Source organism: Neolamprologus multifasciatus, chromosome 7 (assembly GCF_963576455.1).
Source record: "Neolamprologus multifasciatus chromosome 7, fNeoMul1.2, whole genome shotgun sequence".
Taxonomy (NCBI): domain Eukaryota; kingdom Metazoa; phylum Chordata; class Actinopteri; order Cichliformes; family Cichlidae; genus Neolamprologus; species Neolamprologus multifasciatus.
The window spans coordinates 19,197,631-19,212,259 of NC_140445.1; the positions used below are offsets into that span (position 1 = coordinate 19,197,631).

General features: G+C 38.8%; 1 protein-coding gene across 1 annotated transcript; it reads left to right on the forward strand.

The window, feature by feature from the left end:
• The first annotated feature begins 2,000 nt into the window (after positions 1-2,000).
• On the forward strand, positions 2,001-12,257 carry btc (betacellulin, epidermal growth factor family member). Its single transcript, XM_085168362.1, has 5 exons — positions 2,001-2,699; positions 3,325-3,432; positions 8,281-8,401; positions 8,698-8,844; positions 8,986-12,257. Exons 1-5 carry the CDS (start codon positions 2,660-2,662, stop codon positions 9,128-9,130), a joined length of 561 nt encoding a protein of 186 aa, XP_085024488.1. The 5' UTR covers positions 2,001-2,659; the 3' UTR covers positions 9,131-12,257.
• Positions 12,258-14,629: the final 2,372 nt, after the last annotated feature.

Consider the following 14,629-nt stretch of genomic DNA (forward strand, 5'->3'; position numbering starts at 1 on the left):
AAACAAGGCTTTAGCAGTTTCTGCAGATGCTTTAAATAAACTCCTAGTTCTCATTTCTCGTGTATCTTTGCAGTTTATTTAGGCAGGAGTCTGGATTTCAGAGTGTCAGAGAAGAGGGATTTAAGACAGTATTGTCATATGTAAGCATGTATTTACAGTCAGTGTGTAGATATATGTTTATATAAAAAAATAAAATAAAAATAAAATGGGTGTTAAGCTCTGAGCTTTAGAAGTGCTGGTAATTGTTTTATGGGCAAGAATTTCAGTCTCTAGATGTGCAAAGCTGGTAGAGACATACCCTAAAAGACTGGCAGCTGTAATTGCAGCAAAAGGTGGTTCTACAAAGTCAGAGTCAGTGGGCTGAATAATTACGCACACCCCACTTTTCAGTAATTTATTTGTAAAAAATGTTTGGAATCATGTATGATTTTCGTTCCACTTCTCACGTGTACACCACTTTGTATTGGTCTTTCACGTGGAATTCCAATAAAATTGATTCATGTTTGTGGCTGTTATGTGACAAAATGTGGAAAAGTTCAAGGGGGGGGGGGGGGGATACTTTTGCAAGCCACTACTGACTGCAAGTTCATCTCTCCAGCTTAAACATCCAGTTTAAACTGATTTAAAGGTGGCAAGGTGGTGAAGTGCTATGCCTTCACAGGATGAAGGCTCCTAGTTTGAATCTTAGCTGGAGCTTTTCTGTATGGAGTTAGCATCCTCTCCTTGTGCCTGCATGGATACACTACTCCGCCTTCCTCTCATGTCCAAAGACATGCCTGTTAGGTTAATTGGTGATTCTAAACTGTATGTGATAAAAGGAGTTAAAGTATGGCACGAGCATCATGATAACGTTGAGATTTTAATGATTTCTTTGAACTATTCTTTTTTTTCCCCCAATGTGGAATGATTGTGCAGCATTACACATCTTTAATGACTTTAACAAAAACAAGAAATGGGTGCACAAGTTTGAATTGATTTTGGATTTTCTTTCATCCATACAGGGTCATAGTTATGCATATAGACTCAAACATATACAGTGAGCAACATATTTGAACACCCTGCGATCATGAAATCATGGAGGGGTCTGAAATTCACACTGTAGGTGCATTCCCACTGTGTCACACAGCATTTAAACAACAATTCAAGAAATCACATTGTATAATTTTTATGACATTATTTGTATAGCACTGCTGCACATAAGTATTTGAACACCTGGCAATCAGCAAGAATTCTGGCTCTCAAAGACCTGTTGCTATGTCTTTAAAAACTCCACCTCTACTCCACTTATTAATGTGTGGAAAAGTGTGAAATTACACCATCTTCTGGTCAGGTTTAGAGTTTACAAAAGTAGAATGGAAGGCAGAGCCTTCAGCTACTGGGCCTCTCTCCTGTGAACAGCTGTGCTTTGAGACACCCTTTCCACTTTTTAAAATTAGAAATAAAACTTTCCCTTTTCATAAAGCTGACAGTTAGGCTTGGATCATGTGACCTTAAAGCTATGCTATTCGATAAGCCGAGGGACTTCTCATGACGCACTGAGTGGTTCTCCACCACTCCTATTTTCTTTTTAAACTCTTTACTCTATTTTTTCTTCTAAAGTTTTCACCTAAAAGTAGTAAAATGAATAAATGAAATAAAGTAACTGAAGTTTAAAGTGTAGGTAAAAGAAGGTTGCTACAACCATTTAAACTTCCACATTAAACTTTATTTATATGGGGTGGCTGTAGCTCAGGTGGCAGAGCAGGTCAGCCACTAATCAGAAGGTTGGTGGTTCGATCCCAGGCTGCCTCCTGGCTGCATGCCAAATATCCTTGGGCAAGATACTAACCCCATGTTTGCCTACTGGTGGTGGTCAGAGGGCCCGGTGGCGCCTGTGTCCGGCAGCCTCGCCTCTGTCAGTGCACCCCAGGCAGCTGTGGCTACAATGTAGCTTGCCATTGCCAATGGGTGAATGACTGAATGTAGTGTAAAGCGCTTTGGGGTCCTTTACAAATGCAGGCCATTTACCATTTATTTCACTTTTCTTAAACTCTCCAGGAATCAGTGCAGACCTGCAAGGAATCCAGCTGTTCCAGCCATCTATTTTATCAGATTTTATCTCCTACCCATCCACCTACATTTATCTGCTTTCTGTTCCAGGGAATGAGGGAAGGACAGTGGAATGGAAAATTAAAAATAGAATCTAAAGTCCTTTTCAGCTAAACCGGTGCCACGTATTGTCAATGAATGCTCCACCTGTCATTTCATTCTTAAGAAAGCAAACCTCAGGTATAAAGGAAAACTTGTTCTCTAAAGAGAAAATAAACAGAATAGCTTGAATGGAGTTGTCTTCTCCTTTAAAGCTTTAAAGGTATGGGCGGGGATTGGAGTTCGGTTTCAGTGCCGCCTCCTTTTTCTGTTCTCACACCCAGCAGCTCAGGCCAGTCACAGAAGAGTCAGCGAGCTTTGGACTGGACGTGCTTTGGTTATAGAAATTATGAAATTAGCCACCATCAATGAAGAACCACAATACGACACGCCACTGGGGAACTTCCACAGCCTTTCCACACCTTTTTCAAAGGTCGCTGACCCCTGAAAAAGGACTGAACCAGTTTGACTTTTGTTTGTTAATGACACTGAACTTTAATATACTGGATGAAAACTTTTATCAAGTGAGGAGATGGCCAAAGTGTACAGACTCTATGTAGGAATAGTAATCGGTAAGATCTTTTCTCTTGTTCACCTTTCTTTCTCATTGTCCATAAGCAGAAGGCTAAAAACCCAAAAGGATAATATTAAAATGATATGTAAATAGTTCTTGTTTTAAATGCATGTCCTGTACTGTTCCAGTTTTCTTCTCATATCTAGTTTTTAAAGTGTCATTTGAATAGCTCTATGTTGTTTTGACTGATATTAAAACCATGTGTTATCAAAATAATGGAGCCAAAACAAGTTTACGGGCAATTCCCTGCTAAGCAATTTGTGGAATAATTGTACTTGTACAACAAGCTTCACTTGTGGTTAATGATTAAATGAAGAGCTCATGCACAAGGAATGTGCATCTTCTGTGATCATTAATCATCATCAAATCAGGCTTCCCTTAATATAAGTTTTGGAAACTGTTTGTGACGTTGTCCTTTCTATAGGTTTATATATTAAAAAAACAATTATTTGCCAATACAGTCACCAGGAAAAGTAATAGAGGATGTTTATAGAGTAGTAAAAGTCCTGTCATCTCTTATCCAGATCCTGTAAGTACAATGCGGCTAAACACTGGTTAAAATGTGCAGGTGTACGTACGTTGGTTGTGTGTGATTGGCTTTTTGTTTGTGCTCCTGGCTGCAGCTCTGACCTTATGCAAATACTGCCTGGCAGAGTGGAATGCCACAGACGTGCCTCCCACCGGAACTGTGTCCGACTGTCATCTCCATGGCAACAGAGACAATTGCACAGGTAGATATGGAAAGGTGGTGTAGGGGGCGTTTCTGTGACGGTAACTGCTTCTTTGGTTTGACTTTTTCAGTAGTAGAAGTAGTAAGACAGATGTTGGTATGAGACACACATAAGTATATTGTTGAGGAGTCAGAATATACAATACACAATATAAAATGTATCAACCCTTAGTACAGAGGTATTGTCAACAACCTCTGCTGGGTAATTTCTGTAATTAAACAAATTTTAACTGCAATCTCATCATTGTTAGATGGATTTTGGGGGAAATAAACCACTAGATAAGACCCATAACATGGGTGTTGTATTTTATATGGGATTAAGTACAACAGCACAAATTCAAACCACCAATATTTTCTTATCTTGTACTACTAACTACTGTAACTACTCAACAACAAAGGTAGACTCCTACTGTTCCTGGTGTAGTGACAACTTTATGTTAAATAATATAATGCATAGTACTGCATGGGAAAAAAGCATTTTTGGTACCTAAAATATATACATATATATATATATATATGTATATGTGTGTGTGTGTGTGTGTGTGTGTGTGTGTGTGTGTGTGTGTGTGTTCTTTTGGAAAAATGAAGATTAATTTAGATACTTTTTTGAACTTAGGAAGCTAACTAAAATAAAATAAAAATATTAATTATGCTTAGTTTTAGTATCTGTTGGTGAAAATTTTTATTACGACTTTGCTGATTAGACATTGATGGACATGCTTACTGAGACTGTGGATATCTAGAAGACTGTATGTGAACTTCTTCCATAAAGTTGTTATTGTAATACCTTTACTGATTCCCTTATTCTCGCATCTGAATTATGCTCTCTATACAATATGATTAAAAAAGAATAAAACTTATACTTTCACTCTAGAAACTAAAATGAATACAAAACAAAGACACAAAATAAAATTAAAATTATTTTTAATTTTTTTAATTATTAAAATTAAAATTAAAATAATATCTGACTATATAATAGAAAAGCTCTAATCAGTCCAAATTAATAGTAATAAGTTAATTAATAAGTTTGAAAAGAATTGAAATTAATAGATTCTATTTAAGATTTGAAACGAAAACACTGACTTTATGTTTGTATATCTATAAAACAATCATCGTTGTTTAGCTAAGGTGTGCAGAAAGCGCAGAAACAGGTTGAAACACACTATTTAGCACTGCTTTTCACTTTGATTTGTGATTTTTTTTTTTTTAAAGACGTAGTATTTTAATTTGTGAGCTTTATAGGGTCTAAAGACTTGTTCGGGTTAGCTATGTCCTCTTTTCCACTGGTTCTGCTAAGCAAACCAGCAGCTAGTGTTAGCTTTATAGCTCACGAAGTGACAGGGGTATCGGTTGCCCCATCTCGGCTAATTCTTGGCAAGACAGCACATAAAGCTACTTCCCAGACTATCTCTTTAAACTTCGTAACATGAGATTTTTCCTTTCAGCACTGAGGTCATGACAGCAAACTGGGTCTCGTGTTTCAGCTAACAAGTGAAGCGCTCTCATTGATGTCACAGCACTATTGTTTTACAAGCTCAATATTCAAAGATAATGTCATGAGAGCCGCTTGTAAAGATAGCGGTATTCAGAAGAAGTGTTATGTGAAACCGGTGGTCAGAAGTTCATCTCCATGGCTCACCAGCAGCTGTCAGGGTGTGTTTTATCATGTGTGTCTGTGATAGAGAAAAGGGATGAAAACAGAATCCCATTTCATTTTGTAAAGAATTTTAATGAAACGACTTGATTTCCAAAACAGCTGGGATGCTTCAAAAAATGTGAACAAAAACAGGATGATTTCGAAAATAGGTCAGGTCTTTTAACTGGAATATTTTACCACTACGTGAAAAAATATGAGCTCATTTTGAATTTAATGGCAACAACATGTTTTAAAAAAGTTGTCATGAGGGCAACACAAGACCGGAAAAGTAAGTGGTAAAAAAAACAGCTGGAGGAACATTTTTTAACTAATTGGGTTAACTGGCAATAGGTCACTAACACAATAACGTATTAAAAAAGAGCCTATGAGAGAAGCAGAGTTTCTCTGAAGTAAAGTTGGGCAGAAGTTCACCAATCTGCAAAATAAATGTGGAACAATTTTAGAATGATATTTCTCAAAGCACTTTTAATATCTCATCATCTACGGTAATAATACTATCATATCATCAAAATAATCAGAGAATCTGGAGAATTCTCTGTGGGTAAGAGAGAAGGCTAAAAATCAGTATTGCATTAACAGCAGGTATGATTCTGGCAGGAACGTTTTGGCACCGACTCAGGAGCACTTCAAGACATCAATGTTTGTGAACACAGTTCACCGTGCCAACTACAAATGCTCTGTCGTGCAAAGAAAAAGCCATGAACATGATCCGGAAATGCAGCCTGAGCCAAAGTTCATTTAAAATGAGGGCAAGTGGAAAACTGTTTTGTCATTGGAACAAACTAAAATTTGAAATTCTTTTTGTAAAACAGGATCACGGTGTGCGGATTAAGGAGAACAAAGACAATCTGGTTATGATCAGCATTCAGCTCAAAAGTCTCCAAAGCACAGCCTAACCCTAACCCCAAGTCCAATAAGTATCATGGTAGAAGAGCTCAGGGGCTAAACTGGCTTGCAGTCCAGATCTTTCACCAGTTGAATACATTTGATGCATCATGAAATGGAAAATAAGACGAGTCAGGACTGTTGAGCAGCTATAATTTCATATCAGATAAGAATGGGAAAACATTCCTTTCCCAAAAGTCATGCAATTGTTTACAGACTGGTGTTAAACATGGCCCAGTCCCAACTTTTTAAAGACATGTTGCTTCCATCAAATTCAACATGAGCCAAACTTTTTCTTAAAGGATTTTTGGTTCATATATTTGATATGTTTTCTATGTTCTATCATGAATAAAATATGGAATAAGGAGATTTGCAAATCATCATATTCAGTTATTATTGAGATGTTGCACAGCATCCCAGCTCTTCTGGAGCTCAAGTTGTAGAGACACGTGTCTAATGAGATCTCGATGACACCAGGCCTTTCCTGGCATGCATTGCACAGTTCTTCAGTGGATTGTGTTACAAACAGTCTATATATACACACATCATGCCATGCCAGAAGGTGAGGGTGTACATCAAAGAAGATCATGACACAGTTACAGAAATAGACTGATAGGTTTGTAGCATAAACCTATTCGCTGGAACGTTAAGAACATTTTAATTACACAGCAAAGCAAGACAAGAGTAAGCAAAGTTCTTCATGTTTCTCGTGCACGGGAGAGAACTGGACAAACGCCGTTCCTTCGCTTGACCCCAGTTGCTCTCATCTGCTCCCCCGTAACACTGCTCTTTTATTGAGGTTACATGAATATACATAGGTTCATTAACATATGACGTCTACATACAAACAAAGAGTACCTTGCCTGTGCGTTGTGTAAGTGTGTGTGTGTGTGTGTGTGTGTGTGTGTGTGTGTGTGTGTGTGTGGGGTCAGAGTGTGACCCCATAAACAACTTCCCTAACCCTGCTGGTTTGGAAGTCCAACAGTTCATCTAAACAAAAGGCACTTAGCCTAAAACAGATATAGACATGTTTATCCTACCATAAAACAATAAGAGAAGGTATGCCCTCTCCCATGCTCCCAGAATGTGGGTGTGAATGCCAGAACACTCTAGAATGCACACCAAGCCTTTGCAGACTATTAAGGATCACACATCCCATCACTACACAATCGACTATACACCTCTAAGCATATACCTCTAAGCATAAATGACAATAAACAATACAAATCTAACAAGACGTTTGGAGAAATGAGCTCATTTGCTTTTGGTACATTTGTTCATTTTGTCCATTAGGCCTATATACTAGGCACATGAAGTCTTTTTGTGTTAGCCATACACTGCAGGCAATATGAAAGACAGAAATCTGAAAAGCAGCGGGGGCTCTAACTTGAACTTGGTCTTGCTATCTTTTGAGAAATGAGCTGATTAGGTAATGATACAGCTTATTCTTAGAAGTTGTTTTAGTGCAACCGATACCTGAAATCAAGAACAGCACATGGCGCTAGGACTTCTCAGGGGTAACCATTTTATTGGAACCATAATTTACAAAATAAGCATTATGCTGTATTGAAGAAGGCTTTAAAACATTGAGTCCTTTAAGAAAATGTTTTCCAAAATCAAACGTAGGTTAATTTACTCAAAGACTTCTCTACAATCTGATTTCTTTTGGCAGTCGCAATAGTCTCCCCCTGTTGACCATTAGAAAGAACGCAGGGTTAAGGCACTAACACACTGACTTCACTCAGTGTCTATATGCTCGACATATACATCTATCTGTTTTGTATACAATCAGTGACATTAGAATTTGATAAATAGTAATATTAATAAAAAATGTTGTGCTTCACTTTTTCAAACCATAAACAAAAAAGGCCTTTTGTTTTTTCTAAACAAAGTATATTTTTGATTTGGCATAAGATCAAGAAAATAGCTTCGATATGCAACATACACATTTTCCCCATAAGTACAGTTGGAGCTACATATAAGCATTTGAGTAGCTTTAAAAAGACAAGTAACAAGGGAACACAGTTCATCTATCTCAGGTTAACAAACTCCAGCTACCAGCCCAAGTTGTAGTTTTGCAAGGGCTTTCATAAGGGACTATTTTATGCCTAGTAATAGTGACAGGGTCATTGTTGATGGTAACAGACATTATCATAGAATAGACTATTTAACAAAACTGATTAAAACTATGCTTTATATAGAACAACTGACAAATTTCACTGTTTAATTTCTCTATTTATGAGCTTCTATACGTACTTGCTAGCAATGATTAGACTCCTCCCCTTTCTACACATTTTACTCCTCCAGAAAACACAATAGATACTGGACAGTCGAATGGGCACTTCTCAAAATGCCCAGAGGAACTTGAGCATTACTGCATCCATGGGGAGTGTCGTTACATAAAGGACCAGGATGCACCGTCCTGCAGGTGAGGCGCAGATTTCCAAACTCTGTTTCCAAGTTGTGCAAAATGTAATTTAAACAAAACTCATTCTGCAAAATCATTTAGCTGTGGAGCAGAGACAGTGACAAGAGACTGACAACAAGGATGTTTATTTAAACAAACAACAGGGTGCAAAAGAAAGCCCTGTCATTTATGTTCCTGCACGACAATGTTTCCAGGGTTCCTTCCGAGCATGTTAAAGAAGTAGACGAACAGATGCCTTGCAAGAAAAATGCACACGAAAATGAAGTTATGAACACATTTTATGTTCTTTGTCGCAGGTGTCAGATCGGTTACATTGGTTCCAGGTGTGAGTACCTAAACCTGGAGGTGCAGACACAAGGCAAACAAGGAATCATAATTACCTGTGCCATCGCAGGGCTTGCGCTATTAATTCTTCTTGTTGTTTTCATCTGCATCTGTTCACGGTAAGTCTGTGTACATGTGAGGGGCTAAATGAAATTTCACCATTTTATGGAATGCATGTAAAGGATCAGAGTGGATGCCTGCTGCATACTGATGATTAGCTCTTGGCTCTTGATTGTTGGCCATGATTGTTTCTTTCTCAGTCGTAGGAGGAGATTGCAAAGGGACAGACAAAGGGAGGAGCCAAGGAATGGGACGGAGAAGCTTGGCATGATGATGGACAGCAATGCAACAGGCTCAACTTTAAAGCCCGACTCAGCAGAGCAAGCCCTCACAAATTCTGTATGAGAACCCAGCTGAGGAACGTGTCTGGGAATCTTTTATACATAAAAGATGATAGCTGTCACCTTCGCTTAAGCAGTCGGAGGTTTGTGAACGGCACCGAGGCATTTATGGATAAAGTACATCTGTCGGTGCACTTTATGGGAGTTTATACAGTTCCTTTTAACACTCTTCAAAGAAGTGTGAGAGCAAAGAAGATGCCGTCCAAGATTTATGATAAATATCAGTCGGAGAGCTGTGTTTAGCTGCTGGTGTGCTGGCACGGGTGTTTTTTCCACTGCTGTGGAGGAACAGGCTCATCTACCCTCTGACTAAGTGCTGCTGGGCTGCACCGCACTAAATAAACTGTTGCTATCCTGGAAAAGGCTGTGACACCATTTGGCAGGCCATGATAGCAGTTGATCCGGCTGACCAGATAGTGCCCTTCGTGGGCGACATATGGACACTAAGATATGGAAGAAAAAGGACTGCACGAAGATACGGCACTCCATAAACTCCTGTCATGTGAACAAACCATTAGATGTATAGAAATCCTCAGGAGTACTGCCAGCTGCTGTTTTAGTAGCTTTGTGTCATTTTTGTATTGCTCCTATTTGTTTAAGGCTGGTTTTGCTTTAGTGTCACGTCACAAGATCAGAGTGTTTATTGTACAGGCACCAGTAAAATCAACAGTTATCACTTATTCAGCAATCCACAGAAATGAATTAACACCGAATATTGTTACTCAGAAACATTAGCAATGCAAGAAAAGCATGTATAAATATATATACATTTATATATATATACAGTATGTATAAAATGAGGTTCTGGATTCTCCTGGTTTGGAGGAGGACAAGGAGAACTTGTGCTGAAGGCTGTTTTGATCTGTATATTTGGAGCCGAGCAGCCTCTGAGCTACAGAGGCTGAACAGCTGAGCCTGTGTGTGGAGGCTTGGCTTAACTAAAAGCGCTCCACTGTATGAGACAGTTTCCAAACTTGCTAGCCTTTCACTTTGGGGTTTTAATGTGTATCTGTATGTGTATGAACTCTAAATGTAGTCTGAAGAGAGTAAGGACAAAGTCAGAGAAGCTTGTTCTCATGTTTATTTGTCACCTGTCAGTAAATGTGCCTCCTACGTGCACTGTGCATTTGCATTTGCTTCAGCCATTTTTTTCTAAATTGTCTTTTCAAATGAAACTGACACTATGTGGTGCTCTCTAATAAATGGAACATGCCTTTACTCTGCAGGCTAATAAGTGTTCACGATCGCTGCTGATGTGCAAATTCCTGCAGATAACTGTATCTCTGTATCCTTTCATATGAAACTATTATTTCATCCTCCACAACACAGACTCTGGACTACATAAACAAGCATGCAAGACATACTGCAGTCATATTAAATCAGAATTATGCTTCATTGCAGGGGGTTGTTATGTTGCTATGGTGCTGTAACTTGTGTCAGCAGTGTGAGCCAAAAAATACCAGTCTGACAGCAAACCAGTGTTGGGACTAACGCGTTATTAAGTAACGCGTTACAGTAACTACGTTATTATTGTGGTAACGAGCATGGTAACTAGTTATTATGCCAAAATCAGGAACGCGTTAGTCGTTACTGGGATTTAGATAGGGTCGTTACTCGTTACTTCGTGTGGTGGCTATCGCGGAGCTTCCACAGATTCAGTAACATTAGCAAGTGGTGGAGGCAGCAGGTGGAAGAGAAGGAAAAGAGACCCGAGGCGGCCGCCGGTCCAAGTGTGAACTGAACTTCAGGTAAGAAGTTATGACCTGCAGTCTATCTGTGTCAGATATAAACCAAGTTTAGGTGGAGTTTATTTTCGTTATTCTGACTTTTTCCGTACTGCGTACTAGCTAGCATGACGGAGTTTCTATACAGCTGGGTGGGTGCTATGATGTTAAACTTTATTTTGTTCATAAGTTATTAGAGTTGCCAACCTTCCCGTCTGGTATTCAGAGAAAATATTACGCGTTTCTTATTGAGGTGAAAAGGAACAGTTTGTCCCGTAATTCAGCTACAATGAAAAAGACACAAAGCTGGAGTTATTCTGTGTCTTTGCTGCACAGCTGCCTCTTCTTCTCTCATTCTCCCCCCTCCCTCTCCCGTTTCTACTTCAATCATGAAACTGATCAATGATCAGCTGATCGGCTTTTCTCTCATGTTTATTTATCGCACACTTTGCGCCAGAAAGAGGAAACCAGCCGATGTCGCGTTAAACAACAGCAGCACGTTTAAGCTTGATCAGCTGTTGTTTGAATTTATTTAATATTAATTTCTAGTATCAGCTGATGTTTGCTGGAGCCACAGCTGCAAAAAATCTGCTGGTCATGATGTCGGTTTGTTTATCTGGTGAGAGGGAAACATGAAACCAGGAGATGTCCTTACTGAATCATCAGAGCTGAACAGGTGATGGAGAAACAGGTTTACCTTTTAGGTGACATGAATGAGTTGAAGGGAAGTTATGAACTGTTTCTGAGAGACAGATAACCCCAGGATCCTTTTTAGGTAGCTAACAGCTGGTAACTGTGCAGGAGCAGAGCTAGCAAAGTTTTGCCAGGGGGCCAGGTAGAGCATTAACAGGGAGAGGTGGGCACAAAGAAATACTTTTCTTTCTTATTCTCATTTAAAATGTCTAGCTTTTAAAAAATAATTATCTGAATCTTACAACAAACGATTGATGCATATATACCATCAAAACAGTGAACATCACTGTCACAACAGCGTCTTCCTTTTCAGAAGGCAGAATTTCCGAGTTCTGAGTACAATCAAAGCACCACGACTGCAGTTTTTGTGTTGGATGTAAAAGGCGCACATGACGCTGTGACGTAGGCTAGAATCATGGCAGCAGTCAATGACGGTCCAGGCGTGGGATTTCTCTCATGGAAATATGTATTATCTTTTCCTTTCTATTGGTAGGTGGCACAGTGCACTTGTGGCAAGTAAGCAAGCTAGAAGACTGGCAAAGTTATGGAAGCAACACATTAACAAGAGAATTCTGAGTAAAACCAAAGTTACTTTCCCTAGTAACTAGTTACTTTGAAAGTAACGAGTAACTTGAAGTAACTGAGTTACTTTTGATAGAAGTAACTAGTAATGTAACTAAGTTACTATTTTAAAGTAACTTACCCAACACTGCAGCAAACATAACACACCATCATCCTACATACATAAAGGAATGTAATCCTGCTGGCACAAACCTGCAGGATTACATCCCCAAATGGGAATTATCCTGTAACTGGCCATCCCAGCTTTGCATACAACGTAAAAAAAAAGAAGAAAGAAAATCCTAAAAAAACAGTAATATTGTGGCAGCTGGGGCACCAAACAATACCATAAAATAACAGAAAATAACTTTCCCATGAAAATACAGTTATTTTCAGTAATGACAATACAGTTTGTTGCCCTAATTTCACATGGGATTTTGCCTTCTTGAAGTGCTTTTAAACATTAAATTACGAACATTTTAATGTGATTAAACAATGAAATTACCTATAAACAAGGTCAATGAATGCGGCAATATGAATAATAATACTTAAATGTACAGAAATATGCAGTTAACAGTTGGTTTAAATAATAATGGATTGCATTCATATAGCGCTTTTTGAGACCCTCAAAGCGCTTTACAATTCCCCTCTGGCCATCACCAGTAGGTGAAGTGTCTTGCCCAAGGACACAATGACCGAGAGTGTCCGAGTCAGTGCTCGAAACGGCAACTTTCTGATCACAAGGCGAACTGCCAACTCTTGAGCCACAATCGCCCTAAATAACAATAATAATAATAATAATTTGATGTAAAAAAAAGTTTATAAGAATCATTTTATATATTTTTCCATAGCATTACGTTTGAATTTAATACATTTGAGTTCAATCTTTCAAATAACGGACAAATATTTGTGAAATCATGATACATTTGTGAATGTTAAGAGTTTAAAATTCACAATTTTGTCATCTTAGTAGGTATCGACATGCTAAGCTATTATGTCCAAGCTATTCTTAGAAGCGTTGTTTACAATATGGCAGACAGAGATATCATACTGTTACACCAAGGAGGTCAACTCAAACTAATTATTTGGGTGTCTGAAAATGCAGAGAGATGAATAAGAAGATTTATTTTATATTAAGAAGATTTACCCTCATGTCCATCTGGTGAATATGAATGTAAATGAATGCAGTTGGTCTGGTTAGCTTTGTGTTAGCAGAGTGTACTTATTGGTGAGTTCTCACCATTTTGAGGTCTGATAGTGTCCTACCCAGCGGAGCGCTTTTTGAAAATCATGAGCCACAGTCTTTTGTGTGGTGCCTCCTGTTTCGCTTCTGTGAAGGTCTCAAGGGCAATGTTGCTGATTATTGTCTAGATTGGAAGGTAAGTGTGCAGAAACTCACTGTGGTCCCTTATCTGCAGGAGGAGAGTGGATGTACTAGAAATGGAAAATTTATAATGCAAAAACTTCTTCAGAGCTTCTCTGTTTCACAAAAAACAAAATAACTGAGATGACACATATGTTATGTGTTGCTCCAGTGGTCCACTAATAATTGCGGCTTCGCTGTGTGGTGATGATCTGTTTATGCCTCTGACAGCACTGTGGTGCATACAGTTAGGTTCAGATAGTCATCTGCTGCCAACATATTCACATTATTTCAACAGACTTCATGTATTTGATGCATAAAGGCTTCTTTATCTTAGGCTAAACTCTATCCAGTTCTACAGACTTTAAACCAGACACTGGATGAGAGGTCACCCCAAACATGTATTGTCACAACAAGGAGCCACTTCATAATCACCAGTTAACCGGACAAGCAAGTCTTTGGACAGGTTAAAACCTAGAGCCTTCATACTGTGAGGCATCTGACACAAGCACAGGTTCAGGTCAGTTTCAGTTATATAGTGCCAAATTACAACCACATTCACCTCAAGGTGCTTTAAAGTGTAAGATAAAGACCATACAATAATACAAAGAAAACCCCAACAGTCAGAAAAAACCTATGAGCAAGCATTTGGCAACAGTGGAAAGAAACATTACAAAACCTCTGGTGGAACCGGGATCAGGGAGGGGCGAACCATCCACCGCAACTGGTTGGGAGGGAGACAGGACAAAAGACACACAGTTGAACTGAGGCAGAGATTAATAATAATAATAATAACTAATAATTAAATGCAAAGTGATGTATAAACCCAGATTGAAAAGAGTTGGGTGAAGAAGAATTGTATTGTACAGCTATGCGTTATATCGGCTTACTCATGTAACTATTGTAACTATTGTCATAGTTGATTCCAAGGTAAATGAACTGTAATTTACTGTATCTAGCACTTTTTATACTACCAGCCTCATCCACAGGCAGATTTTTACACACACTGATGCATCCATGCAAATCCCGGTGGACGCATCAGGTCGTGTTTTGGGGTCAGAAAGGGGAGATGGAATTGCCAACCCCGTGAACAGCTGACAACTCGCGCTAAATACTGTTGTGCTACTACTTTACATCTGCATCTCTGGAAGATCATTTCTGT

What these genes read in the sequence shown, in the direction of transcription:
- btc (XM_085168362.1), top strand. Translation starts at nt 2,660, where the DNA reads ATGGCCAAAGTGTACAGACTCTATGTAGGAATAGTAATCG. An exon ending in CAACAGAGACAATTGCACAG is followed by an intron (nt 3,433 to 8,280) that starts GTAGATATGGAA and finishes TTACTCCTCCAG; the next exon opens with AAAACACAATAGATACTGGA. An exon ending in TTCATCTGCATCTGTTCACG is followed by an intron (nt 8,845 to 8,985) that starts GTAAGTCTGTGT and finishes TTTCTTTCTCAG; the next exon opens with TCGTAGGAGGAGATTGCAAA.